The sequence below is a fragment of the Phyllostomus discolor genome, chromosome 13, assembly GCF_004126475.2.
Source record: "Phyllostomus discolor isolate MPI-MPIP mPhyDis1 chromosome 13, mPhyDis1.pri.v3, whole genome shotgun sequence".
Taxonomy (NCBI): Eukaryota; Metazoa; Chordata; class Mammalia; order Chiroptera; family Phyllostomidae; genus Phyllostomus; species Phyllostomus discolor.
In genome coordinates, this window is record NC_040915.2 from 45040630 (window position 1) to 45067265 (window position 26636).

A 26636-nucleotide genomic window follows, 5' to 3' on the forward strand; every position below is an offset into this window, starting at 1 on the left:
TTTATAGCTGCATAATATTCCATTTTGTAAATGTACCATATTTTTTATCCACTCATCTACTGATGGGCACTTGGGGTGTTCCCAGATTCTTGTGTTTCTGTTGCTTTCTCTTTTCTAACAGTGGGAGCAAATACCTTTGACAATATTAAACTGGTGTGGTGGTAGTGGGGTTTTTATCTCGTTCCGGACTTTAGTGGAAGATAGCTTGAAATTTCTCTACTAAGTAAGATCCTGGTTTGGGCTGAGGTTTATATATACTTTAGTGGAAGGTAGCTTGAAATTTCTCTACTAAGTAAGATCCTGGTTTGGGCTGAGGAAGTACATCATCAATTCCGCTACAGTTCTGAAACTTATCATTCCATCTCATTTTTTAGCAGGCATACTTCTACAGAGAGAAACATTCCTTCATCACCTGTCTTTTCATTTTTTTTAACAGGCAGGGCAGTTGAATTTTCTTAAAGGTTGGCAGTAGAGATTCCCCTTTTCCAGTCACATTGAAGACAATCCTTAACACTATTTCACTTGAGAAGATAGTTTGACTGTTGTTCTTCCTAGGCTGGTGCAGCGCTGATTCATTAAAGGGAATCCTCCACAAGCTGCTAACAAATATAAAATGCTGCATTCGTGACGAGAGCAGCCATTTGGATTGTGCAAACATTTGCATAATTCTAGTGAGTTAGATGTGTGACTTTGAACCTGCATTTTATTTATCAGCAGGCCCCAAATATAAAAGATGCTTTAACCTTTCATTTTTAAAGTACGGATATTGGATTTAGATAAGATAACCTGTGTCGTAGGTTTGAAAATAAAACATTCTTTTCTTCCAGTGAAAGGACATCCACCATGCAGAAAAGCATCAGACTTATGTTAGCTTCTGTTTACTTACCTCGAATGCGCTTTCATTAGCATTTGAATATTACTTGACAAGATTTCAATATTTTTGTTATTACTGCATTTTTATTTCTTTGCTGGTATCCCCTATATTTTCAGTGCTTTGGTCTTCCAAAATGTTTTTAGGTTGATGTTTAATATACATTGCAAACTCATACTAGATATATAACTGGTGACGATAGGTAGTAATATAGGTCAGACAAGCCAACCGTAGATTTTACTGTGCTAAATATAGCTACAAAGTAGGTAATTTCACAATTTAATTGATAGTTGATTGCATATGTTTTATTTTACATTCACATTTAATGCTCAATTAGGCATCCATCATTTCCCGTAAAAAAGAGGCAAAAGCCGAGGAGCTTCAGGAGACAAAGGAGAAGCTAGCCAGCCTCGAGAGGGAGGTGTCGGTGAAGACAAATCAGACCCGCGAACTTGACGGCACTGAGATTCTGAAGGGGGATGAGGTAAGCTGAGTTCTCCCATGGGACAGGGGTGTGACTGTTGCTCTTGTTTGAAACCATTCATGATTTTGCCTTTTTATTTTGAATTTAAACAATGGGAAGTTGTTTTTAAAAACCTGTTTATTTAAAACTGAAAACTATAGTGCAGTAATATTAAAATCTTTTTAAAAGATTTTATTTATTTATTTTTAGGCAGGGGAAGGGGGAGGGAGCGAGGGAGGGAGAGAAACACCGATGTGTGGTTGCCTCTCGCACACCCCCTGCTGAGGACCTGGCCTGCAGCCCAGGTCTGTGCCCTGAGTGGGAATCAAACTGGCGACCCTTTGGTTCAAAGACCCTTTGGTTCACCACAAACCCTTTGGTTCGCAGTCCACTGAGCCACACCAGCCAGGGCAAGATTTTCTTAATGTATAATTACAAATCATAGTGATTTAGTGAGCTAATGTTCTGAATTTCCACTTTTTAATTAAGTGAATTTATACTGGGTTTATTTATTATAGGTATTAAGTTATAAAAGTGAAACAAAATAAGTAGGTATATATACACAAAAAAGTTGTAATTGTTGATAAATGTAATTTCATAGAGGGCTGAGAAAAATTACCGTCAGGTTACTTTGTCCATCCATAATGTGTGTTTGACCAGTTGCACTGGCACCATTAGAATGACTGCATTGTAAATGATGACAAACTTGAAAAACACAGTTCTGTCTCGTGTTGCTGTGCATACTTTAAATTTCGAACAGTGCTTTCACAGCTGTTATTTCATTTATCCTTTTGTCAGACTCATGTGATTAGCAGGAATGGTAATAATTGTCATCTGTAGATGGTTAAACCTAAGCACCAAAAATATAATTCCCTATCTTTTTTTCATGAAGTTAGCTCAAGAGTGAATGAAGGAAGGAAAATATCTTACCTTCAGCTTAGTGCTTTTTTTTTGAAAATCAAGGGATAGATCACATTTTAATTCCTAAACATTGGCTTGTACTTGACCATCTCTTCTTGCTCTGTTATTTTATATTAGCTACTAGGCCTCAGCAAAAGCTACTTTGAAAAGATGCTCCGTCCAGGGCTCATTTTGGCTTTGAAGAGTTATTGCAGTTATTGCATTCATACTGTTATAAACTGGCAGCGAACCTTCACTGTGCCAAACACTTTTCTCCGTGTTGCTTCTGATGGCCGCTCCCACAACATGCCTTTCAGCTGACTGCGGAAGGGGTACATTTCAGAAGTCAGCAGTTAATTACAGCACCCCTTTGGCTGTTAACGTCTGTGTCCAGATCACTTTGAGTCATGGAGCACTTTAAATGATACTTGGAAGCCAACAGCATGTGCTTCGTGACATCCTTGCTATCCAGGAAAAAGAAGAGATTAATTATGCAGCAATTTTGCTTTATAAGAGAACATGTTACCTCCTAGCATTTTTATATCTTCTTTTTTTAAAGATTTTATTTATTTATTTTTAGAGAGGGAAGGGAGGGAGAAAGAGAGAGAGAGAGAAACATCAATGTGCGGTTGCTGGGGGTCATGGCCTGCAACCCAGGCACGTACACTGACTGGGAATTGAACCTGCAACACTTTGGTTTGCAGCCTGCGCTCAATCCACTGAGATACGCCAGCCAGGGCATTTTTATGTCTTCTTAAGAAAATGCTGCCCAATTCACAGGACGTACTAATTGCTATGTCCACTTTTGGCATGACTAACGCTTAGAATTCAGTATTAGGTATTCCCATATGCAAATGGGGGAAAAGAACCTAGTGCCGGCTGTTAGCCTTTATTTTTTACTAAATATGGTCTATAGGAGAAGTATCTGATGGCAGGAAAAGGCATACTTTTTTAAACAAATATTTATTTATAGACAGAAGGGAAGGGAGGGAGAAAGGGAGAGAAACATCAATGTGTGGCTGCACTTCTGTCGCCCTGCTGGGGACCAGGCCTGCAGCCCCGGCATGTGCCCTGGCTGGGAATCCAAAGGCAGCCCTTTGGTTCGTGGGCCGGCACTCAGCCCACTGAGCCGTACCAGCCAGGGCCATCCTTTTTTTTGTTAAGGGGAAAAAGATAACTTTGGGAATTATAAAGTCCACTTAATTTTTAAAAAGTGGTCAGAAATGGGAATATTTCAAATAAACCAGTTACTTGGCATTTACTTAAAAGAACAGAGGGTATTGGGGAACATTAAGCATAATCTTATAAGTGACAAATCTTGGTAGACCAATTTTATATTCTACTTTGTTGAACTGATAGGCCATATGGACAAAAAGGAGGAAGTTTGTTATATAATATAGCTGGACTGTACTGAGGTTTCATTTGCTACCACATGGTAATCACCAAAAAGTCATGTTCTTTGTGACTCACCTGTTAACACAGTTGGTGAGAGAGTATCAAGAAGTAGCATGGTTGGGTGGGTGGGCTGGGATGGGAGTAAGAAGTAATTTTAAAAAAAGAAAAAAAAGAAAAAAGTAGTAGCATGGTGTTCAGAAAGAATACTATGCCAGGAATCACAAAAATGGAGTAACATTTATTGAGTACTTTTTCTGTAAGGCTCTGTGCTAGAGGCTTTGCAAACATATACTTTACTTCTGGTAAGATGTTATTGGGACTACATGAAACTACAAAGCTTCTGCATGGCTAAAGAAATCATCAAAATGAAAAGGGAACCGAATGCGTGGGAGAACATAGTTGCCAGTGGTACATCAGACAAGGCTCTGATCTCCAAAATATATAAGGAATTTGTGCAGCTCAACACCAGGAAGGCAAACAATCCAATTTAGAAAATGGGCAAAGGATCCGAATAGACACTTCTCTAAGGAGGTTGTGCAGATGGCGCACAGACATATGAAGAGATGCCCAGCATCACTAGCCATCAGAGAGGTGCAAACTGAAACCACACAGAGATATCACCTCACACCTGCCGGAATGGCTGTCATTGATAAATCAACACACAACAGTGCTGGTGAGGATGCAGAGAAAAGGGACCCTCGTGCACTGTTGGTGGGAATGCAGACTGGTGCAGCCACCAGTGGCTGTGGAAAACAGTATGGAATTTCCTCAAAAAACTAAAAATGGAACTGACTTTTGACCCTGTGGGAATATACCCTAAGAATTCCAACTTACCAATGAAAAGAACTTACACCCCCCTAAGTTCATAGCAGCTATTTACAGTAGCCAAGTGCTGGAAACAGCCTATGTGTCCATCAGTAACTGAGTGGATCTAAAAACTGTGGTACATTTACTCAACGGAATATTGCGAAACGGAAAGAAAAAAGGAACTCCTACCTTTTCTGACAGCATAGATGGACCTGCAGGCTATTATGCTAAGTGAAATAAGGCAGGCAGTGCTGAATAAATACCGTATGATCTCACCTATAAGAGGAATCTAATAAACAATAAACTAATGAACAAAATAGAACCACAGGCAAGGAAACATGGAACAGACTGAAAGTGACCAGAGGGAAGGGGGTTTGGGGACAGTGGTGGAAAGAAGGGGAAGGGACTAGACAGAGAGCACGTATGAGTGACCCACAGACACGGACGACAGTGTGAGAACTGACTGTGGGGGATGGGGTGGGGTGGGAGGGGTAGAGGAGGGCAAAAGGGGAAAAATTGGGACAACTGTAATAGAATAACAATAAAAAATGACTTAAAAACAGGTGTCGTTTACACTTATGATGGAGTGAAGGGAGATTGTATATCCACACAGCTAATAAGTGGCCAAGCTGGGATTCAGGTCTTCCTCACACGTTCCTTTTGACGTTGAGCAAATCACTTCTCTGCCTGTAAAATGGGGGTGATTGCTCTTATTCATAAAACACAGAGTATCTTCCGGCCAAGATGGAGGCGTAGTTAGACACACTGTGCCTCCTCACACAACCAAAATTAAGGACAACAAAAATTTAGAAACACAAAATCAACCAGATCTGACAGAAAATTGAACTGTAGGGGAGTCCAACAACCTTTCATCCAGACCAGTAAGGGTGGGGGCGGAGTCAGCGGCCTACAGAGAGGGGTCGAGGCAGGAAAAAGCGGTGGTTGGTGGTCCAGGGCATGCAGGCGGTGCAGCTGGCAGACCCAGTGAGGCGAGCAAGGCTGCTGGCTGACCTCAGACACACATTCACGAGCACATAAACCAGGCGAAAACGAGAAGCGAGACAGACCGAGAAACCCAGGGCCCCAGGGCCCCAGCGCCGGGAAATAAAGCCTCAAAACACCAATTGAAAACACCTGTGGGGGTTGAGGTGCCAGGAGAGACTCCCAGCCTCACAGGAGAGTCTATTGGAGAGACCCACAGGGTCCTAGAACATGCACAAGCCCACCCACATGGGAATCAGCACCAGAAGGGCCCACTTTGCTTGGGGGAAGAGACGGAAAGGACTGAAATATAAGAGCCAAGCAAGAGCCATTGTTCCATCTCTGACCCCGCCCCACACGCAACGTCACAAGCCAGTGACTGGGTTGTTCCTACCCTGGTGAACACCTGAGGCTCCGCCCCTCATACGTAACAGGCACGACCAGACCCCCCCCAAAAATGGCTCAAATGGAAGAACAGATCAAAGCTCCAAAGACATTATATTTAAGTGAACAAGAGATAGCCAACCTATCAGGTGCACAGTTCAAAGCACTGCTGATCAGGATGCTCACAGAATTGGTTGATTTTGGTCGCAAAATAGATGAAAAAAATGAAGGCTATGCTAAGTGAAATGAAGGAAAATGCACAGGGAACCAATAGTGATGGGAAGAAAACTGGGACTCAAATCAATGGAGTGGACCAGAAGGAAGAAAGAGACAACCCAACAGAAAGAATGAAGAAACAAGAATTCAGAAAAATGAGGAGAGGCTTAGAAACCTCCAGGACATCTTTAAACATTCCAACATCCAAATTATAGGGGTACCAGAAGGGGAAGAGGAAGAGCAACAAGTGGAAAACTTATTTGAACAAATAATAAAGGGGAACTTCCCCAATCTGGCAAAGGAAATAGATTTTCAGAAAGTCCAGGAAGCTCAGAGTCCCAAAGAAGTGGGACCCAAAGAGGAATACACTAAGGCACATCATAATTACATTATCCAAGGTAAAAATGAAGGAGAGAATCCTAGAAGCAGCAAGAGAAAAGGGGATAGTAACCTACAAAGGAGTTCCCATCAGACTGTCAGCTGATTTCTCAAAAAGAGACCTTGCAGGCAAGAAGGGACTGGAAAGAATTATTCCAAGTCATGAAAGACAAAGACCTATATCCCAGATTGCTCTATCCAGCAAAGCTTTCATTTAGAATGGAAGGGCAGATAAAGTGCTTCTCAGATAAGGTCAAGTAGAAGGAGTTCATCATCACCAAGCCCTCATTATATGAAATGTTGAAGGGACTTATCTAAGAAAAAGAAGATAAAAAATATGAACAGTAAAAAGACAGCAAACTCACAATCATTAACAACCACACCTAAAACAAAACCAAACTAAGCAAACAACTAGAACAGGAACAGAACCACAGAAAGGGAGATCACATGGAGGGTTAGCAACAGGAGAGTGGGGAGGAGAGAGGGGGAAAAGGTACAGAGAATAAGTAGCATAGATGGTAGGTGGAAAATAGGGGGAGGGCAAGAATAGTATGGGAAATGTAGAAGCTAAAGAACTTACGACACCTGGACATGAACTAAAGGGGGAGAATGTGGGTGGGAGGGGATGTGCAGGATGGAGGAGAATGAAGGGGGAAAATGGGACAACTGTAATAGCATAGTCAATAAAATATATTTTTAAAAATAGCGTATCTGCAAAGCCTTCTTTTTTATTATACTGTATCATTTTAACATTTCATTTTCATTGTACTGTCTTGCTTAAGGCAATGCACAGAAATAAGCACAGGCATGTGTTTTTCTCTTATTCTGCCAGACTTCTGACATAGGGAGGAATTCCTTGAACAGTTGAAATTATCTTCTGAGTGATAGAGATTTTCTTGCCCAGGCTAATCTGTCTTGATTTATTTCTCTTCATACTGGTATTTGGGAGGTGGTAAAAAGGTTAAGTTTAGAAACAACAATCTCTTCACTAAAAATTGATAATAATGAATATTTAACTTTTTATATCTTTCCTGGATTTAAGTGTACAATAATTAAGCATAAATCTGGTTGAAACTATATTCTCAAAGAATTTTGTTGCTCTGTTTCTGAGAGAAGTCACCAAGATATGCTGTGGAGCCTTGCCTTTGATTCTGACTTATTATTTTTATCAGTAATTTAGATTAATAATAATTAATGTTTATTTTGCAGTTATAATATGCCAGACCCAATAGTAGGCTTATCATATATGTTATTTTATTTATTTTTTTAAACAACTCTGTGAGATAGGTATGATTATTATTCCTGGTTTTTTAAAGGTTTTATTTATTTATTTTTAGAAAGAGGGGAAGGGACAGAGCAAGAGAAACATCAATGTGAGAGAGAAACATCGATCAATTGCTTCTCTTTCACGCCCCGCCTGACCAGGGACCAAACCCAAAACCCAGGCATGTGCCCCAACCAGGAGTCAACCTGGTGACCTCTCACTTTGCAGGACAACGCCCAACCCACTAAGCCACACCAGACAGAGCTGTTCCCACTTTTTATAGATAAGGGAGCTGAGGCGCACAGAAGATTTGTGCACATCCACTGAAGACCACATTGCTAACAAGTAGAAGTACCGTGGTTTGAACTGAGGTAGTATGGCTCCAAACCCTCAGTAATGTTCATATGACAGGAGGCTAGAAAGCAAAGTTAGCCCGAGACAGATGATTATGATTTAAAATTATCTTGGTAGATAGGAGCACTGTGCTTAACAAACAAAATGCCATTAATGAGGTGATGAGTGTAATGCCATAGAATTCCAGTTTTGTCTGTCAGCTCAACACCTCACTCATTGGTAATGCAGCTTTGAAAAACAAAATATAATACTCCATTCATAAAAACGTAATACCCTATTCATGATGGAAATTATGCCTGGACTATTATGCTACATTTTTGACTTCATGTTTTAAGAGGCACATGGTGAAGCCAGAGTCCAGATGAGGGTGACCAAAATGGGTGAAAAATCTGGAAACTTGCATAGAAGGCATCGATTATGTATTAACCAAGAACAGCAACAACAAAAAAAAACTAAAAAAAGACATAATAGAATTTCATTTAAATATCAAAAGGAATATGGAAAGGATTGTTGAGAACTGCCCTGACTAGTATCAGAAGGTGAAATCCCCGCCTAGGCTAAGGCTAAGGGAACGCCCTTGGAACCATAAGCCAGCCAGGAGACAAAAGCTTATCTCCCTGGCAGGAATGCTGCTTCTGCTGCTTTATTCATAACTGAACCCCCAAAAGCTTGGTCGGTTAGCCAAAGACGGGTAAGATTCCCCACCAGGGGAACGACCTAAGACAGGCACAATCACTTTGGGAGGCCCCCCAAAAGAAGGATTTGGGGGGCTGCAGCAAAAGGGGGTGATGGACCCTTGCTCCTCAGCTTTGACATAGCCTGAGTTCTCATCGTCTGGGGGAAAATCTCCTTATTGCCTTAGTTCCCTTGCTCCACCTAAGCCTGAAACAATGACAGGGTGGTGCAGCTCTGTGCTGAAAAGGGCGGATTCCCCGGGTGATCAGGCCTAAGAAAGAATATGTAAATTACTGTGAAACCTCCTTTGTTTAGAATGCTCTCAGTTGAATGAGAGGGGTCCAAGGAGGAAGTTAGTTTGTTCCTCAGAGTCTTACAGCTCTTTGACCCCGACTCAATAGACCAGCAGAGTTCCTTGTTTTCTGTGGTTCCTTTCTTCCCCTTAATGAGTACTGTACTTTACCTGAATTATTATGCAAAATGAGCCCAATAAAAGCAGGTATGGATGGTAAATCGGGGTGCTCCCCACTAGGGGGGGTGGCCATTTCGTCCCTACTTCCCCACAGAAACTAGTTTGTCTCTGTGCATGTTTTTTTCTCGCGTGTTTTTTGGCGAGCCATCCGCAGCGTTCCGTGGTCACTGCTGGCCGGTGACCCACGCAACAAAGGATGGTGTGCAGAAAAGCGTCAATGGGGCAGGCCTGACACTGCTATTCTTAGAAAAGCTTGCTCGTGAAGTGGGCCCTTGGCTGCATGGGGGAACTCGGGTTTGAGAAGGATTCCCACCGTTCCCTGATAAGGATGGCTCCCTGTGCCTGAACTATGTACACAGAGTGTGGTTTGTGTCGAATGCCAGCCTTCCTTCCAGGAGTCTGGGACTTTGGTGTGGGCCAGGCAGAGGGTGCCTGCGTGACCAGCCCCAGGTGCAAACCCTGGGAGCACTGAGCCTCTGATGAACTTCCCTGGCTGACAACATTTTACAGGCATTGTCACAGCTCATCACTAGGGGAACTGAGGGGGAAGACTCTTGGCCTCCTCTGGACTTCCCCCCATGTGCCTTTTCCTTTGCTGGTGTTGCTTTGTGTCTGTCATGAGGCATAGCCAAGGGTATGACTGTATGCCAAGTCCTGTGAACCCTCATAGTGAACCGTTGAACCTGGGGATGGTCCAGGGGGTCTCGGTACATACGGAGTAGGGTTATTCTTGTCTGACCAAAAGCAGAAGTAGGACCGGTGCGTGATGGTTAGTATGAGACATTGACTCTAAGGGAAAAAATTCTACCACTGAAGCTTTCTTCAGTAGTGAAGCAGGCTGCTTTGGTGGAATAGAGTGTTCTGCCCTTTAAAATGTTCCTTTTTTTAAAAAAAGATTTTATTGATTTATTTTTAGAGAGAGGGGGAGGGGAGGAAGGAAGAGAAGGAGAGAAACTCCGATGTGTGTAAGAAACTTCAATCTGTTGTCTCTCACATGCCCCAGCCGAGGACCCGGCCCACAGCCCAGGCGTGTGCCCTGACCAGGACTGGAACCTGTGACCTTTCCGTTTGCAGGGCAACACCCAACCCACTGAGCTACATCAGTCGGGGCTAAAATATTCTAACGGAAGCTGAATGAGGGACATTTTAGAAGTAATGTGTGTATTCAGTAGAAAATAAAGATTGGACTGCGTCCATTTTCTGTGGTTCTTAATCTTAAAAAATCAGATTATACAAGTAATACCTGAATACATCCTCATGATGTAGAAATCAAACAGCACACATACAACAATAGTCCCCCTCGACTACCTCCGACCCCCAGTCCCAGTCCTTCAGCCCCTTTTCCAAAGACAAACCACTGCTACCAGTTTTGTATATCCTCTCAGTCCTTTCTGGAGGAATATTGATAAATACTGATATAGGTAGTATTGTTTTGTGGGTTTTTAAAAATATGAATGGGGACTTCTGGCCAAGATGGAGGTGTAGGTAGACACACTGTGCCTCCTTGCACAACCAAAATAAGGACAACAATTTAGAAACAAAATAACAACCAGAACTGACGGAAAATTGAACTGTATGGAAGTCCGACAACCAAGGAGTTAAAATAGACACATTCATCCAGACAGGAGGGGCGGAGTCAGGGGGGCCCAGGTGCAGAGAGGTCACGGCAAAAAAAGCAGTGGCACCAGGCACGGGGTGGCGACGGGCAGACCCAGTGAGATGGTGATTGGGAAGCCTGGCACGGCTTGCAAGGCTATTGGCTGACCGGGCAGTCTGATATTTGCACACGCAGATAAACCAGGCGAAGCTGGGGAGCGAGACAGACCGAGAAACCCAGGGCCTCAGTCAGGGCCCCAGCGCCAGGAAATAAAGCCTCAAAACACCAATTGAAAACACCTGTGGGGGTTGAGGTGCCAGGAGAGACTCCCAGCCTCACAGGGGAGTTCATTGGAGAGACCCACACGGTCCTAGAACATGCACAAGCCCACCCACATGGGAATCAGCACCAGAAGGGCCCACTTTGCTTGGGGGAAGAGGCGGAAAGGACTGAAATCCGGCAGAGAGTGGAACAAGTACCATTGTTCCCTCTCTGACCCTGCCCCCACATGCAGCGTCACAACCCAGCGACTGGGTTGCCCCCGCCCTGGTGAACACCTGAGGCTCCACCCCTCATACGTAACAGGCACAACCAGACCCCCCCCCCAAAAAAAAATGGCTCAAATGGAAGAACAGATCAAAGCTCCAAAGACAATACATCTAAGCGACTAAGAGATAGCCAACCTATCAGGTGCACAGTTCAAAGCACTGCTGATCAGGATGCTCACAGAATTGGTTGATTTTGGTCGCAAATTAGATGAAAAAAATGAAGGCTATGCTAAGTGAAATGAAGGAAAATGCACAGGGAACCAATAGTGATGGGAAGAAAACTGGGACTCAAATCAATGGAGTGGACCAGAAGGAAGAAAGAAACAACCCAACAGAAAAGAATGAAGAAGCAAGAATTCAGGAGAGGCTTAGGAACCTCCAGGACATCTTTAAACATTCCAACATCCAAATTATTGGGGTACCAGAAGGGGAAGAGGAAGAGCAACAAGTGGAAAGCTTATTTGAACAAATAATAAAGGGGAACTTTCCCAGTCTGGCAAAGGAAATAGATTTTCAGAAAGTCCAGGAAGCTCAGAGTCCCAAAGAAGTGGGACCCAAAGAGGAACACACCAAGGCATATAATAACTACATTGGCCAAGGTGAAAACGAAGGAGAGAATCCTAGAAGCAGCAAGAGATAAGCGGACAGTCACCTACAAAGGAGTTCCCATAAGACTGTCAGCTGATTTCTCAAAAGAGACCTTGCAGGCAAGAAGGGGCTGGAAAGAAGTATTCCAAGTCATGAAAGGCAAGGACCTACATCCAAGATTGCTCTATCCAGCAAAGCTTTCATTTATAATAGAAGGGTAGATAAAGTGCTTTTCAGATAAGGTCAAGTTAAAGGAGTTCATCATCACCAAGCCCTCATTATATGAAATGTTGAAGGGACTTATCTAAGAAAAAGAAGATAAAAAATATGAACAGTAAAAAGACAGCAAACTCACAATTATTAACAACCACACCTAAAACCAAAACAAAAGCAAACTAAGCAAACAACTAGAATAGGAACAGAACCACAGAAATGGAGATCACATGGAGGGTTAGCAACAGGGGAGTGGGAGGAGGAGAGAGGGGGAAAGCTACAGAGAATAAGCATAGATGGTAGGTAGAAAATAGACAGGGGAAGGGCAAGAACAGTATGAGAAATGTAGAAGCTAAAGAACTTACAACACCTGGATATGAACTAAAGGTGGGGAATGTGGGTGGGAGGGGATGTGCAGGGTGGAGGGGAGTGAAGAGGGAAAATGGGACAACTGTAATAGCATCATCAATAAAATATGTTTTTTAAAATATGAATGGTATTATACAGTGTGTATTGTGCAACTTGAGTTTAATAGCTTGTCTTGGAGATAGTTCCATGTCAGTAAACAAAGAGGTAATTCTGTAAGAGAACCATCTCTGGAGTCAGAACAGCTGTGGGCAGGTCTCCGCCCTGCCACCTATTAGGTACTTAACCTGAACATGCTACCTGACTCCTCTGTACCTCGTTTTTTTGGTCTATTAAGTGAGGACCGTAACAGTACTCACCGTGTATGGTGCTCGTGAGGGCTAAATGAGTTAATGCACGTGAGCAATACACGACAGTGCCTGGCTGAGAGAAAACGATCGATGTTACCTACGGGTATGATAACTGTTATGTGCTTCTTTTCAGTTAACTGCTCCTTTGTAGTCCGTGGAATGGAAGTACCAAACTTATTCCAACCAAGAATAGACAAGAGTCTGTTTCTTCTGTTACTTAAAACTCTTCACCAGCACTTGATCCTCAGTCTTTTAACGTTTTGTTATTCTGACAATGTTTTGCTTTAATTTTCCTTTTTCTCGATTAGCAGTGAGATTGAGTATCTGTCCACATACATGTTTGGTCATTTATACTTCTTCTGTCATTTCCCCGTTTATTTTCTTTATTTTTTTCTAATGGGTTGAATGTTTTTCCCTATTTGTCATATTTTTATGTGTATTCTGGATAGTCATCTGAATCATTGTTTTCTTCTAGTCTCTTTAAGTGTCTCTTTGTGCATGGTGTCTTTTGTCACACAGGATTTTCTTCATCTTTTTTTTCAAACAGCTTTGAGATACAATTAACATAATAAACTATATATGCTTAAAGTGTAAGTTATAGCTGTTATTTCAAGTTATGACAACTTCAAATATTGGGACATGTTTTTTTTTTCTTTTTTTTTAAAGATTTTATTTATTTTCAGAGAGGGAAGGGAGGGAGATAGAGAGAGAGAAACATCAATGTACGGTTGCTGGGGGCCATGGCCTGCAATCCAGGCATGTACCCTGACTGGGAATCGAACCTGCGATGCTTTGGTTCACAGCCCGTGCTCAATCCACTGAGCTACGCCAGCCAGGGCTGGGGACATGATTTTAAGTGACCTTAGTTTCCCATGATTTGGAATGTCTTAAAAACGTTTACAGAGAAATATCTTACTTTATGTGGCTTCGGCGTGTGAGGAGCTAGAACAGTACTGCAGCACAGCATGATGGTTAATGGTCATAACTTTGACTCTGAGTTGTCAACAAAAGGTTGCTGTATCAGTATGATTTTTTAAAGATAACAGAAGCTTAAGTAATCTCTCTTCTAGGAAACATACCCTGTTATTATCTTCCCAGCTCGTACCTCCCAACCCTGAAATGTTTCACATGTGGTAACATACAGCACAGTTGAGGTCACTGGCTCGGTTTCTGACGCCCACAAGAGGCCTGCTAGCTCCACGATGATGGGCGTATCTCAGGTTCACTACCATTTGCTTCATAGCTGGCCTGTAATAGGCACTTGGTAAATGTGGAGAAAACCCAAATGAAAGTGTATAATCTAATATAGATCTATTTTTGAGTAAAAAGATGATAATATTAAAAATATTTTGGCCCTGGCTGGTGTGACTCAGTGGATTGAGCTCCAGCCTGTGAACAGAAGGTTCGCCAGTTCAATTCCCAGTCAGGGCACATGCCTGGGTTGCAGGCCAGGTCCCCAGTAGGGGGCAGGTGAGAGGCAGCCGACTGTTTTATCTCTCACACATGGATGTTTCTCTCCCTCTCTTCCTTCCTCCCTTCCCCTCTCTCTAAAGATAAATAAATAAATAGATAAATAGATAAAATATTTTGTCACTTCAGTTGATAAGAACAATTATTTTATGTAACTCTTCATCCTAACCTTAGTTGTCTATTTCATTATATAAAGTAATTTTTAAATATTCGGCCACAAACATAAATTCGCCATTTGATACGGTAGCCTCCAGTCAGCTGCTTTGGTAAGGGTGACTTTGCCCCCTTCCCAGCAGCCTGAGCTTGATGACTCCGTTTCACTTGCTGGAAGAGCAGAGAATAGAGCCTGTGCTTCTCGCGATAGCGCCACCCTGCTTCTGACCGTTCCCGTCATCACAGTCTCCTTGAGAGCTCTGAATCTCTGCTCTCATTATTAGAAAAAGCAAATAAAAAATCAGCTTCAGTGATGGTGATGAAGTGCTAGTACCCTTCCCGGGGCTGTCATTCAAATGGATGCATGCCTTTGGCTCTGAACTTTTTTATAGCAACAAGTGAACTTCTGGTTAAGGGTCCACTGGCACTTTGTGCGCTGGAAGCTCACTCCTGGTTTATGATACATGGGTTTAGAGTCTGCTGTGTTTTCTCCTCTAACCGCTACAGAACTTCAGCTGTTTTGCCGTCAGTGGCTACTTTAAAAATGTGTTTGGTCAAGTAATATTTATAAGCAGCTTTAGAAAGACCCAACTAATTCATTCTACAGCTACTGACAGAAATCCTAGAGCTAAATTGCAAAGATTATGGACTTCTCTTTAAATACTTCAAAGAAAAGCGCAATGAAGATAAGGGAGTCCTGGCAAGATTTCCTGCAGCTGTCAGACCCTGAAAAATTAGGAATCAAATTTTGACACTTGTAATTGAAGCGTCACCCTTCTAAGTGATCCAAGGCAAACCCGTGATATTTTTAGAACCTTTCAAATCACATTATGCTCTTTGAGTTCATAGCAGGACCCAAGGCCTCTAAAATTTCCCAAGAGTTGGAACAAAAAAGAATCACATAAATTTGGCTCAATTTACTGTCATAAAAGTAGTATATTATCTATGCAATCTAAGTCATTTCACAGTCTTAACCAAAATTTGAGAACATCACATAGGAGTTTGTTTGTGAGAGCTGTCTGCTTAGATGGCAGTTGAAAACCCGATTCGAGGTGCAGTAACAGCTGTGCGGTGGTGACTTGGTTTACAATAGAGGCACCAACACTTGGACGGTGTGACTGACTGTGTTTCACAGATGGGTGTTCCTGTGCCCCAGGTTTCTATTGAACAGTTTTCTACCAACATATATCATACTGCTTATTATAAATGCTCGCATCATGCACGAATTAGCAGTTCACGATCCACTACCATATGTAGGCAATTATATTGCTTATGCTTCGCTGGTGAGATTTTCTAATTTAAAGTTTAAAATGTAATACAGGTTGGAAAAGGTTAGAATAGCATTTGTATATGTGTTTAGATATATGGCACTAGTTATGGTGGGTGATTTGAAAAGACTGTAATTTCAGCAGAAAATAAAGGTTGCTTTGAATCATTTTTTTCTTGCCTTAAATAGCAACTCTGTGACCAGAATTCAGGGAATGAAAGTGATTAATGACATGAACTATGATGTGAAAAAATGGTCTTTTGGGGTTTTCTACAAGTTTGACTTCAAACAGAATGCAGAACACTTAAAAACGGGCAAAAAATGGTGGCCGTTGGGTACAGTCGTCCAGTCATACAGCTCTGGAACAGTTGGTGTTATTTCATCTCTTGCGCCTATTTTTGTGGTTTTCTCTGCGTAAAAATCATTTGATAAAGTAACCGGCAAAGATGTGACTTAGTTAAGACATGGAAAAGAGCGTAGCTATGGGACTAGCCAGATTTAAGGACAGAAGTGCTCATTCTAACTCAGTCCTTCTGACTTGCTGAACCTTGGTGAAGTGTGTTCATTTCTCTACAGGTTTTCTCTGTACAAGGGGAATGGTTCTTTAAAAAAACCAGTTCCTAGTGTTTTTGACAAATACAAAGCACTTATTATGTGGTTGTCTTGTAAAGTCCTCAGGCTAATTACTGTGGAAATAATTGTCATGCCAGATACTGAGGTGGAGAATTTGCAGCAGGAGCAGAGATTCTTGTTTCCACATAAATATCCAGAGTGATGTCTGGAATCCAATGATACTTTTGAGTTCCAGATAAGCTTTATAAGCATTTAAATGGTTACATACTTAGGGAAATATGCTACCTTGTCCATTTAAAATGCTAGCCCAGATTTTTTAAAAAAGATTGTATTTATTTTTAGAGGGAGGGAGGGAGGGAGAAAGAGAGGGAGAGAAACATCAATGTATGGTTGCCTCTCATGTGCCCCCACTGGGGACCTGGCCCGCAACCCAGGCATGTGCCCTGACTGGGAATCGAACCGGTGATCCCTTGGTTCGCAGCCCACGCTCAATCCAGTGAGCTACACCAGCCAGGGCAAAGCTAACCGAGATTTTGATCATTGCTATTAAAGGTTCTAAAACATGTTAACTAAATAAAAGGAAAAAAAATCCTGTCAAATTCGATCTTGATCACAAAAGATCTGAGTCTGTCAAATTGGTCCGCAAACCAGAAGCTAACACCATAAAGCATTAATCTTACTGATCTTAGCATCTAAAATAATGGCTGCTCTCTCATCCTCCATGGAGGGTGGAGGTTGGTGGTAAGTGATCAAGTGATCACAGCTGATCCTTGCAGGTGACTGGCCTGGGTGAATCCATCCTGTTGATCTGCCAAAGCACCCAAGTCTCAACTACAAGAGGAGGGTGTACTCAGCCCACACAAAGGGTCCACGTCGAGTACCCAGCTTGGGTGATACGGGAGGCTGTGCCACTGGACCCTAAAGGACACCTACCACATTAGGTGGGCCATGCTACCAAGACATGGAGTCAAACTAGATCTACCTAATACATAGAAACAAACACAAGGAGGCTGCCAAATCAAGGAGATAAAGAAACATGGCCCAAATGAAAGAACAGGTGAAAACTCCAGAAAAGGAGCTAAATGAAGTGGAGATAAGCAATCTTATCAGATGCAGAGTTCAAAACACTGTTTATAAAGATGTTCAAGGAACTTAGTGAGGACCTCAGCAGCATACTATAGATCCAAGTTGGAAACAAAGGGCAACAGTAATTGAAATAAAGAACAATTTACAGGGAAACAGCAGTAGAGTAGATGAAGCTGAGAATGAAATCAATGATTTGGAACACAAGGAAGCAAAAAACAGCCTCACAGAACAACAGGAAGAAAAAAGAATCCAAAAAATGAGGATAGTATAAGCAGCTTCTGGGACAATTTCAAGCTTTCCAACATTCGCCTCATAGGGGTGCCAGAAGGAGAAGAGAAAGAGTGAGAAATTGAATATCTATTTGAAAAAATAGTGAAAGAAATGTCCCTAATTTGGTGAAGGAAGTAGACATGCAAATCCAGGAAGCACATGGACTTCCAAACAAGATGGATGCAAAGAGGCCCACTCCAAAACACATCATAATTACAGTGCCAAACGTTAAAGATAGAATATAAAACCAGCAAGAGAAAAGCAGTTATCTACAGGGAACTTCCCATAAGACTATCAGCTGATTTCTCAAAAGAAACTTTTCAGGCTAGAAGGGATTGGTAAAATATATTCAAAGTCATGAAAAGCAGGGACCTGCACCAAGATTGCTCTACCCAGCAAAGCTGTCATTTAGAATCAAAGGGCAGGTAAAGAGCTTCCCAGACCAGAAAAAACTGAAGTAGTTCATCATCACCAAACTATTATTATGTGAAATGTTAAAGGAACCTATTTCAGAAAAAGATCAAAACTATAAACAATAAAATGGCAAAAATACAGATCCACCAACAACTGAACCTACAAAACAAACCAAGCAAACAGAAAGAACAGAGACGGAATCGTGGATGTGGAGAGCATTCTGATGGTCACACCTCGCTAGTGCTGCCCAGGTTTGATTCCCGATTTAGGTTTAAGATTCCATTCCCGGGGGAGGCCAACATTGAAATTACGTTAGATATTAAATCTTGGTTTGGTGACATGGGGCTTAGCTTCAATGACTCATTTTGGGCCTGTTTTCTCTTTTTTGACAGAATAAACTTCCAAGGGGAGAAAAACCTTGATAATGAACTTCTCTCCCCCGGGTCTCTCAGGGCAGCAGAGCCGTTAGGGTGTTCGCTGGCCACCTGTTGCTTAACCGTACGGAAGCAGCACTAGGCTGACCCCAGCTACTCCTCCCTCACGTAGTTTGTCCAGTGAACATCGAATAATAGCCAACCAGCACAGAGCACATTGAGTAATCGGTGAGTTTGTTCTTTCACCAACAACATTTATAGCTTTTAGCTTTCAAAAATAGTTCTGGAACACAGCAAGATAGAGAAGGGGAAAATTGGCCTAGATACTACAGAGGAAAGCAGATGAACAGGGCTGGTTTCATTTTGGGCACTTTGCCCGGGACACTTTTAATAGAACATATATAGTCACTCTAGGGATTCTGAGTCTGGTTATGTCAGGATAATCCATTTATTCTTTAAAAGGAAAAAATGCAAGTTATTAGGCTCTAGGTATTGGGTTGGCCAAAAAGTTCATTTAGTTTTTTTCTGGACCGTGGCTCTAGTAGTGTTCAGTTGTCTTTAGCTTCATTCGAAACAATTTTGTTAGATTGTATTGTGACAGCTGTCATATCAGCATGCATTTTAAAAAAATCAAAATCTGTTCATTTTTATGCCGTCATTTTAATATTGAAGATGGAAGAGGATATACAATAGTTTTGGCATATTGTGCTTTATTATTTAAAGAAAGGTAAAAACTCAACTGGAATGCAAAAGAAGATTTGTGCAGTGTATGGAGAAGGTGCTGTGACTAATCAAAGGTGTCAAAAGTGGTTTGTGAAGTTTCTTGGTACTATTGACATTTGGACCAAGTAATTCTTTGCTGTGGAACTGTCTTATGCATTGGAAGATGTTTAGTTGCACCCCTGGCCTCTACCCACGAGAAGCCAATAGTGGGAGATAGCTGACATACTCAAAATATCCACATCAATGAAGTTATTGGGGAAAATGAAGAGTGTGTCTTTTGCCCTGGCTGGTGTCGTTCAATGGATTGAGCAGCAGCCTGCAAACCAAAGGGTCACCAGTTTGATTCCCAGTCCGGGCACGTGCCTGAGTTGTGAGTTGGGTCCCTGGTGGCGGGGGACACGTAAGGGGCAGCCACACATTGATTTTTGTCTCCCTCCTTCACATCCCTGTCTACAAATTTTTTAAAAAATTAAAAACAGAACAAAACTAAAGAATGTGTCTTATTTTACGGGAAAAACTAAACCGACTTTTTGGCAAACCCAATACATTGGTATGAGTTGAATTTTGTATTATATTTTTTCCCATTATCATTTATCCCCCTTATACCCCCTTTCCCCCTTGATATGACTTAAAATTTTTAAATCATGACTGTAGTCTACCCATTGGTAATTTGCTGTGTGTGGACTGGATTCATTAATATTAAAACTAACTTAAACATGGATAGAAAAATATTTTGAACTTCCTTCCTCTAACATACAATGTGTTCTTTATTTCTTTCAAAGTTTAAGTCAACTTTAAAATGATACCTACCCCTGGCCAGGTGACTCAGTTGGTTGGAGCATCACCCCATACACCAAAAGGCTGGGGGTTTGACCCCCAGTCAGGGCGCATATGGGAAGCAACCAGTTGATGTTTGTCTCATCGATGTTTTTTTTCTCTCTCTCTAAAAAAATGATGTCTAAACTAGGTATTAGGAAGTTATTTTTATATGAAGAATGTTTAATGGTACTATTTTAAGAGCATTCTTTGAATACTCAGGAATCAAGTCTTTAAGAAAAAAAGTACCTACATCTTAGAAATGTTATTCCTATTTACTACCATACAAATTTAGAATTACCTTAGATTTAGCTGTAAAATTTAAAAGGGAAAAATACCAACATAATAATAGAGCTTGCATTGGGTAGTGGCTTTGACTGAATTATTTCTTTTTTCTGTTTTCTAAAATTTCAGTAATACATTCATTACTTTCATTATTTATAAAATTATTTCTACCCCCCTCCCCCACAAATTAGCCTTAAAATAGACAAGGCATTAAAAAGGTTAAGATTCTCAAGTAATTATCACATATTAGGTAAGCTTTCTTTTGTTTGTAAGAGATTTGTTTAAATGTTATAGGCCAATCCTTGCTTGGACCTTTTCCTTTCTTTTTAAAGATATTTCCTCGATTATGTTATTACAGTTGTCCCAATTTCCCCCTTGGCCCCCTTCTGCTAGGTAACCCCCTTTGCTCCAGCAGTCCCCCCGCTCAGTTCATGTCCATGGGCCGTGCATATAAGTTCTTTCACTTCTTCATTTCCTATACTGTTTTTAACATCCCCTGTCTATTTTGTACCTACCAATTATGCTTTTTTAAAAGATTTTATTTTTATTTTTAGGAAGAGGGGAAAGGAGGGAGAAGGAGAGGGAGAGAAACATCAGTGTGCCAGAGATACACTGATCAGTTGCCTGTCGTGCGCCCTCAACTGGGGACCTGGCCTGCGACTCAGGCATGTGCCCTGACCAAGAATCGAACTGGCAGCCTTTGGGTTCGCAGGCTGGCACTCAGTCCACTGAGCCACACTAGCTAGGGCCCAATTATGCTTTTTAATCCCTGAAACTTTTCCCTTATTCTCCCCCTTCCCCCTCCCAATGAGCTCCACACTATGATTCTGTTCCTGTTTTGGTTGTTTGCTTAGTTCTTTGTTTTTTTGTTTTTCTTTTTAGATTTAGTTGTTATAGTTGTGAATTTGTTGCCTTTTTAATTTTCATAGTTTTCATCTTTTTCTTAAATGAGTCCCTTTAGCATTTCATGTCATAATGGCTTGGTGATGATCATCAACTCCTTTAGCTTCTTTGTCTGGGAAGCACTTCATCTGCCCTCCCATTCTGATGACAGCTTTGCTGGACAGGGTAGTCTGGGTTGCTTGTCCTTCCTTTTCATCTCTTTGAGTATTTCCCATCAGTCGCTCCTTGCCTGCAAAGTTGCTTTGGAGAAATCAGCTGATAGGTACTTAAGGGTACTCCTCTGTAGGTAACTCTTTGCTTTTCTCTTCTTGCTTTCAAGCTTCTTTATCTTTAACCTTTTGCATTTTAATTATAATGTGTCTTGGTGTGGTCTTCTTTGGGTCCAATTTGTTTGGGACTCTCTGTGCTACTTGGGCTTGTATGTCTATTTCCTTCACCAAATTAGGGAAATTTTCTTTCATTATTTTTTCAAATAAGTTTTCAATTTCTTGCTCTTCCTCTTCTTCTGGCATCCCCGTAATTCAGATGTTGGCACATTTGGAGATGTCCCAGAGTCTTCTTATACTGTCCTTGTATTTTGAATTCTTGTTTCTCCTTTCTGCTCCGGTTGAATGTTTATATAATCCTTGTGTTCCAAACCATTGACTGAATCCTGACTTCCTTCCCTTCACTGTTGGTTCCCTGTGGATTTTTATTTTTCTTTTTTTAAGATTTTATTTATTTATTTTTAGGGAGAGGAAGGGAGGAAGAGTGGGAGAGAAAAATTGATGGGTTGCCTCTCACACACCCCAGATGGGCACCCAGCCTGCAACCCAGGCATGTGCCCTGACTGAGAATTGAACTCATAGCCTTCTAGTTGACAGGCTGGTGTTCAGTTCACTGAGCCACATGAGCCAGGGCCGTGTAGATTTTTCTTTATTTCACTTTGTATAACCTTCATTCTTTTCCTTTATGTTGTTGCCGTACTCAGTGAGTTCTTTGAGCATCCTGATCACCAGTGTTTTGAACTCTGGGTCTGATAGGTTGGCTGTCTCTGTTTCATTTAGTTCTTTTTCTGGGGTTTTGTTCTGTTCTTTCATCCGGGCCATATTTCTTTGTTTCCTAAGTTGGACAGTCTCCCTGTCGTTTGTTTCTGTGTATTAGGTCGGGCTGCTCTGACTCCCTGTGACAGGCGCCCGTCTGGATGAATGTGGCTTCTTTAACTCCTTGGTTGTCAGCCTTCCACACAGTCTGATTTCTCTGACAGTTCTAGGTTTTATTTGTTTTGAGATTTAGTTGTAATTCTTTTTGTGGCTGAATGAGGAGGGGAAGTATGTCTACCTACACCTCTGTCTTGACCAGAAGCCTACCCACCTAGATATTTTTTGCTTGTAGATACAGTTTAAGTAACATCACAGACATATCAGTAGGTGCTTGTTGTCCTTTCTTTCCTGTTAGAAGTATTTGGATAAAAAATTTTGATAAAGTAAGTCCTGCTGTAATTCCCTTCAATTCGTGGTGGTCAGATTTTCCATCCAATTTTCCTCAGAGGCCAAGTCAGATGGTTCCCCTTTCTTCAGATCCAAAAGCCAACTGTCTTCCTCCCCATTCTCAACACATCCTGGCGTCTTCTACTGTAATAGCGGAGTCAGAAGATGTGGGTGAAGGCATGGCCCCACCACTGATATTTCCACCTCAGACAAGCGACTGGTCTCTCTGTTTGTTCTCCCACCGTTCGTTTCTCACCACAGCCACTCGCCGAATTCCCGTGGGTTCCAGCTGCTGCCGTGAAATTGGGTGCTAGGGGTGTCCTTGTTAGTGACAAAGACCACTACTTTACATCTGTATTTTTATGGCTATTTTCTTTATAATGCAGTTAATAAAAGGGGAGAGCAGAAAAAAAGTATATTTTATAATTTAAAAAAATCTAAAAAGTTCCCTGGCTGGTGTGGCTCAGTGGATTGAATGCCAGTCTGTGAACTGAAAGCTCACCAGTTCAATTCCCAGTCAGGGCACATGCCTGGGTTGCAGGCCAGGTCCCCAGTAGGGGGCGTGCGAGAGGCAACCAACTGATATCTCTCACGCTGATGTTTCTCTCCTTCTCTTTCTCCCTCCTTTGCCCTCTCTCATAAAATAAATAAATAAAATCTTTACAAAAATCTGAAAAGATTAATGCTAATGGTACATAAAAGGAATTTGATATTTTTTTTAAGTTTTATATTCTGTTTCAGAAGTGCCAGAAATTTCTCACATTTGCCCTTGGCATTTGCCACTCATACCAGGCAATGCTTTCAGTGAGCCAGTGCCTCCGGGCCTTGAAACCTGCCGTTTCCTTAACCTGGAATGCTCTTCCCTCCCTCCCCCTTCCCCCTTCCTCCAACCCACCGCCACTTCTTCAGTCTTGGCTTAAATATTATTTAGAGAAAATTCCCATAAGCCCTCCCCTCTATATCCCAGTCGCACCTTCCCTCCCTTGTGCCCAACCCAGGTTTACCTCCTGCCATCTATGCTCAGGGCCCCCTTACTCTTCATACTGTTCCCCATGATTGGAAACATCGGCTCAGTGTTTGTTCTCCCCGAGGTTCCTCCAGCTCGGTGAAGGCTCGACCTGGAGCAACTTGTACGGAGACGCGGCCTCACTGTCTGGCACGCTGCCTGGTGCGCAGTAGTTAATAAACAGCGCTTCCCCAATCAGTTTCTTTAAACATTTATTTCAGTTGTTTTTCCAAACTCTATTTGGTCTCACTTAATAATGGGGTTGTTCCACGGGAGTAGAGCAGTTATAAATTTAATATCATTAGTAGGTGAATAGCTGTATTAAACAACTGTGAGTGCCCACTAGCTTGGAATGTTCTTAGCTTTTTTACACGTGGGATGAGTTTTACCCTGGGGTCTGAGATGCTTCTTAGCACATATAGATGGTCACAGGACATTTGTCAAATGAGAAATGGTGGCTACAGGTGACTCTTCTCGTTGGCTCTGTTAGTCCCAGTAGATAGGTCCAGTGCCACCAAAATAGTGTAATACAGAAGAAATATCATGGTAAGACCACAGCCCGAATTGTTCTACTTTTTTTTTCACCTTTTTACTTTTGGAAGGTTGAGTTAATGTTTTCCTAGTTTGTATTTATAAAGCTCAAAATGAATAGCTTTTATATAAGGATCTACAATATTTGGATGGATCCAAAAAATTAGAACATACACAAAGTATTTTAATTGAGCAGTTAGTCTTTTCAAGTTTTCTAATAAAAACTGTTATTATCATGTACTTGGAGCACGTGTGTTAGACATTAGAAAAGAAAATTTTTCTGATACATTGGGTTCACATGTGATATTTAGCGACTGCCTTTGTACTCATTAGACTACACATTGTGTTCTTCTGCAGTTCAAACGGTACGTCAGTAAACTTCGAAGCAAGAGCACAGTTTTCAAAAAGAAGCATCAGATAATCGCTGAACTGAAAGCTGAGTTTGGCCTCTTGCAGAGGACGGAGGAACTGCTTAAGCAGCGCCATGAAAACATTCAGCATCAGCTGGTAACAGGCGTTATCCCGGGGCGCTGAACGTGCAAGTGCTGGGGAGTGTGTGGGGTACAGCTTTATTGTCTTCACTGGGAAAACCATACAATTGTTATTTTTTGATTCATTACAGAGATGTCATATAAGCCGATTCATTTATTTTTAATGTAGCAATAAGAACTCTTTTATGTGTGCTGACTTGGAGGTAACTAACTAGTAGGAGTTGAATTCTAAGTAGTTTTTGGGGGACGACAGGTAGCTAGTTAATATGAGCAGAATTAATCATGCCAAGAGATTGACTATAAAATATTTATCCATCTGGCCTGCTGGACAGAAATCTCTAAGCAGCTGTTGCCATGGAGCTTTGCAAAGAAACATCCAGGGAAGATCCTGTATGGAAATTTGCCTGCTATACTTACCTACTTACTGTTAAACCGGGCATGGGAGTACCAGCATGTGCCCTAATGGATCGCCTGCCTGCCAGACGTATTCCTGTCTGCCCTCGTGGTGTAGGAGCTCCTAGTAGCCTTATAATGTGCTGCCATGTAGTAACTCTTTCCTTTGCCTGTTGGTCCACTGGCATGAGAAGCCAGCTGACAGACAACATGGGAGCCAGAGCATAAAGTTTAGGGCCTCTTAATGTGCCTTCTGGCGGAAGCACGCCCACCTGGCGACTAGAGCATCTGTACCACAGAGAAGTGTCATTCCCTAAGTGGATAAGTGGGAAACCTGGTGAGTGGTAACACTCCTGTTTTTCTTCCCATGGTTTCAAGACCCATTGGTTCAGTCTGGTGGGAACCCAGCAACATAGACGGGAACTGGTTTAAGACTGTCCACTCCATCCTGAAGACTAGAACTCACCCTTGCAGGCCCCCAGTTCCAAGCTGGCAACTCAGCTGTGCCTGCACGCGGCCCTTCCTCTGTTGAATCAGGCTGTTGGCTCTCCTGGTGGTGCGGCGTGTGGTACGGGGACTGAACCCCGTGGTCATGTGCCCACCGCCCTACCTCCCATCTGTGACACCTGTTCCTGGTCTTTACTTTTAGCAAAACACCGAGGAGAAAAGGGGCATCTCTGGGTATAGCTACACCCAGGAGGAGCTGGAGAGAGTGTCCGCCCTGAAGAGCGAGGTGGACGAGATGAAAGGGCGGACCCTGGATGACATGTCTGGGATGGTGAGTCCGCTGCTTTGGTGGCTTTTCTTGTGTGGCGAGAAGGCAGATGTTTTTGTTTGTCCTGTTTTCAGTGAAACATTTAAATTTTCATTTCTGCATATGCTTATTTTTTTCATCTGTCTCTAGCAATCTCTTTTTTAATTTTTTCATTTTAGTAAGATTGTTCAACTTATCATTGTTGATGTATTTTGTGGTTTTGGAAGTGTGTAAAGTTATACAATGTTAAGGAAAAAGTTAAGGTAAAAAGTAAGTTTTCCCAAAGCATACCCCGCTAACTTATAAAGCTGTTGCACTTTTGTGTATGCCCTTAGTGTCTTTCCATGCTCGGGGCTGCCGTTCAGCCAGAATGCACTGGCGCGGCTTCATCGGGCATTCAAATGTGGGAGCCTTTCTGTCCTTAGGGGCAGACAGCTGCTGCCCCAGGCTCTCCCAGGACCCGCCTCCGCCTGTCCTGTCCACAGTGGCCACTCGCCCAGAACCCCCTGCGTCCCCCCCCAGGCTGGCGCCCGAAAAGATGAATGCTGAGCACAGCAGAGGCCTGCGAGACCGTGTTCGTCTCGGTGGCCAGTGCCCACGGTCATCGGTCATTGCTTTCCACTTCATCCATGTTTCTGGGTATTTTATATAACCTACACAGTCACGTACTGTTTTATGTACATGATTGTAGTTGTAGATAGGCAACTTTAAGTTTGTCTTAGTCACTCAGTGTTAGATTATAAATATTGTCCCATATTGGTGTGCAGTCTTAATAATTGACATTTTGAATCGTTTATTGGTATTCCATCTTACTGAAGAATCAAGATTACTAAATC

General features: G+C 42.1%; 1 protein-coding gene across 5 annotated transcripts in view; it reads left to right on the forward strand.

Annotated features, from left to right (window-relative positions):
* IFT81 (intraflagellar transport 81) overlaps positions 1 to 26636 on the forward strand; it is a 137747-nt gene that overhangs the window by 95225 nt on the left and 15886 nt on the right. For 4 of the 5 annotated variants that reach the window (XM_036014669.1, XM_036014668.1, XM_036014670.1 and 1 more), the window contains 3 exons: positions 1209 to 1355; positions 24520 to 24669; positions 25696 to 25824. In XM_036014669.1, coding sequence (XP_035870562.1) covers positions 1209 to 1355; positions 24520 to 24669; positions 25696 to 25824 — 426 coding nt within the window. Of the gene's footprint in view, positions 1 to 1208; positions 1356 to 18447; positions 18493 to 24519; positions 24670 to 25695; positions 25825 to 26636 lie in introns of those variants that run through there. The other variant, XM_036014671.1, reaches the window with a different exon arrangement.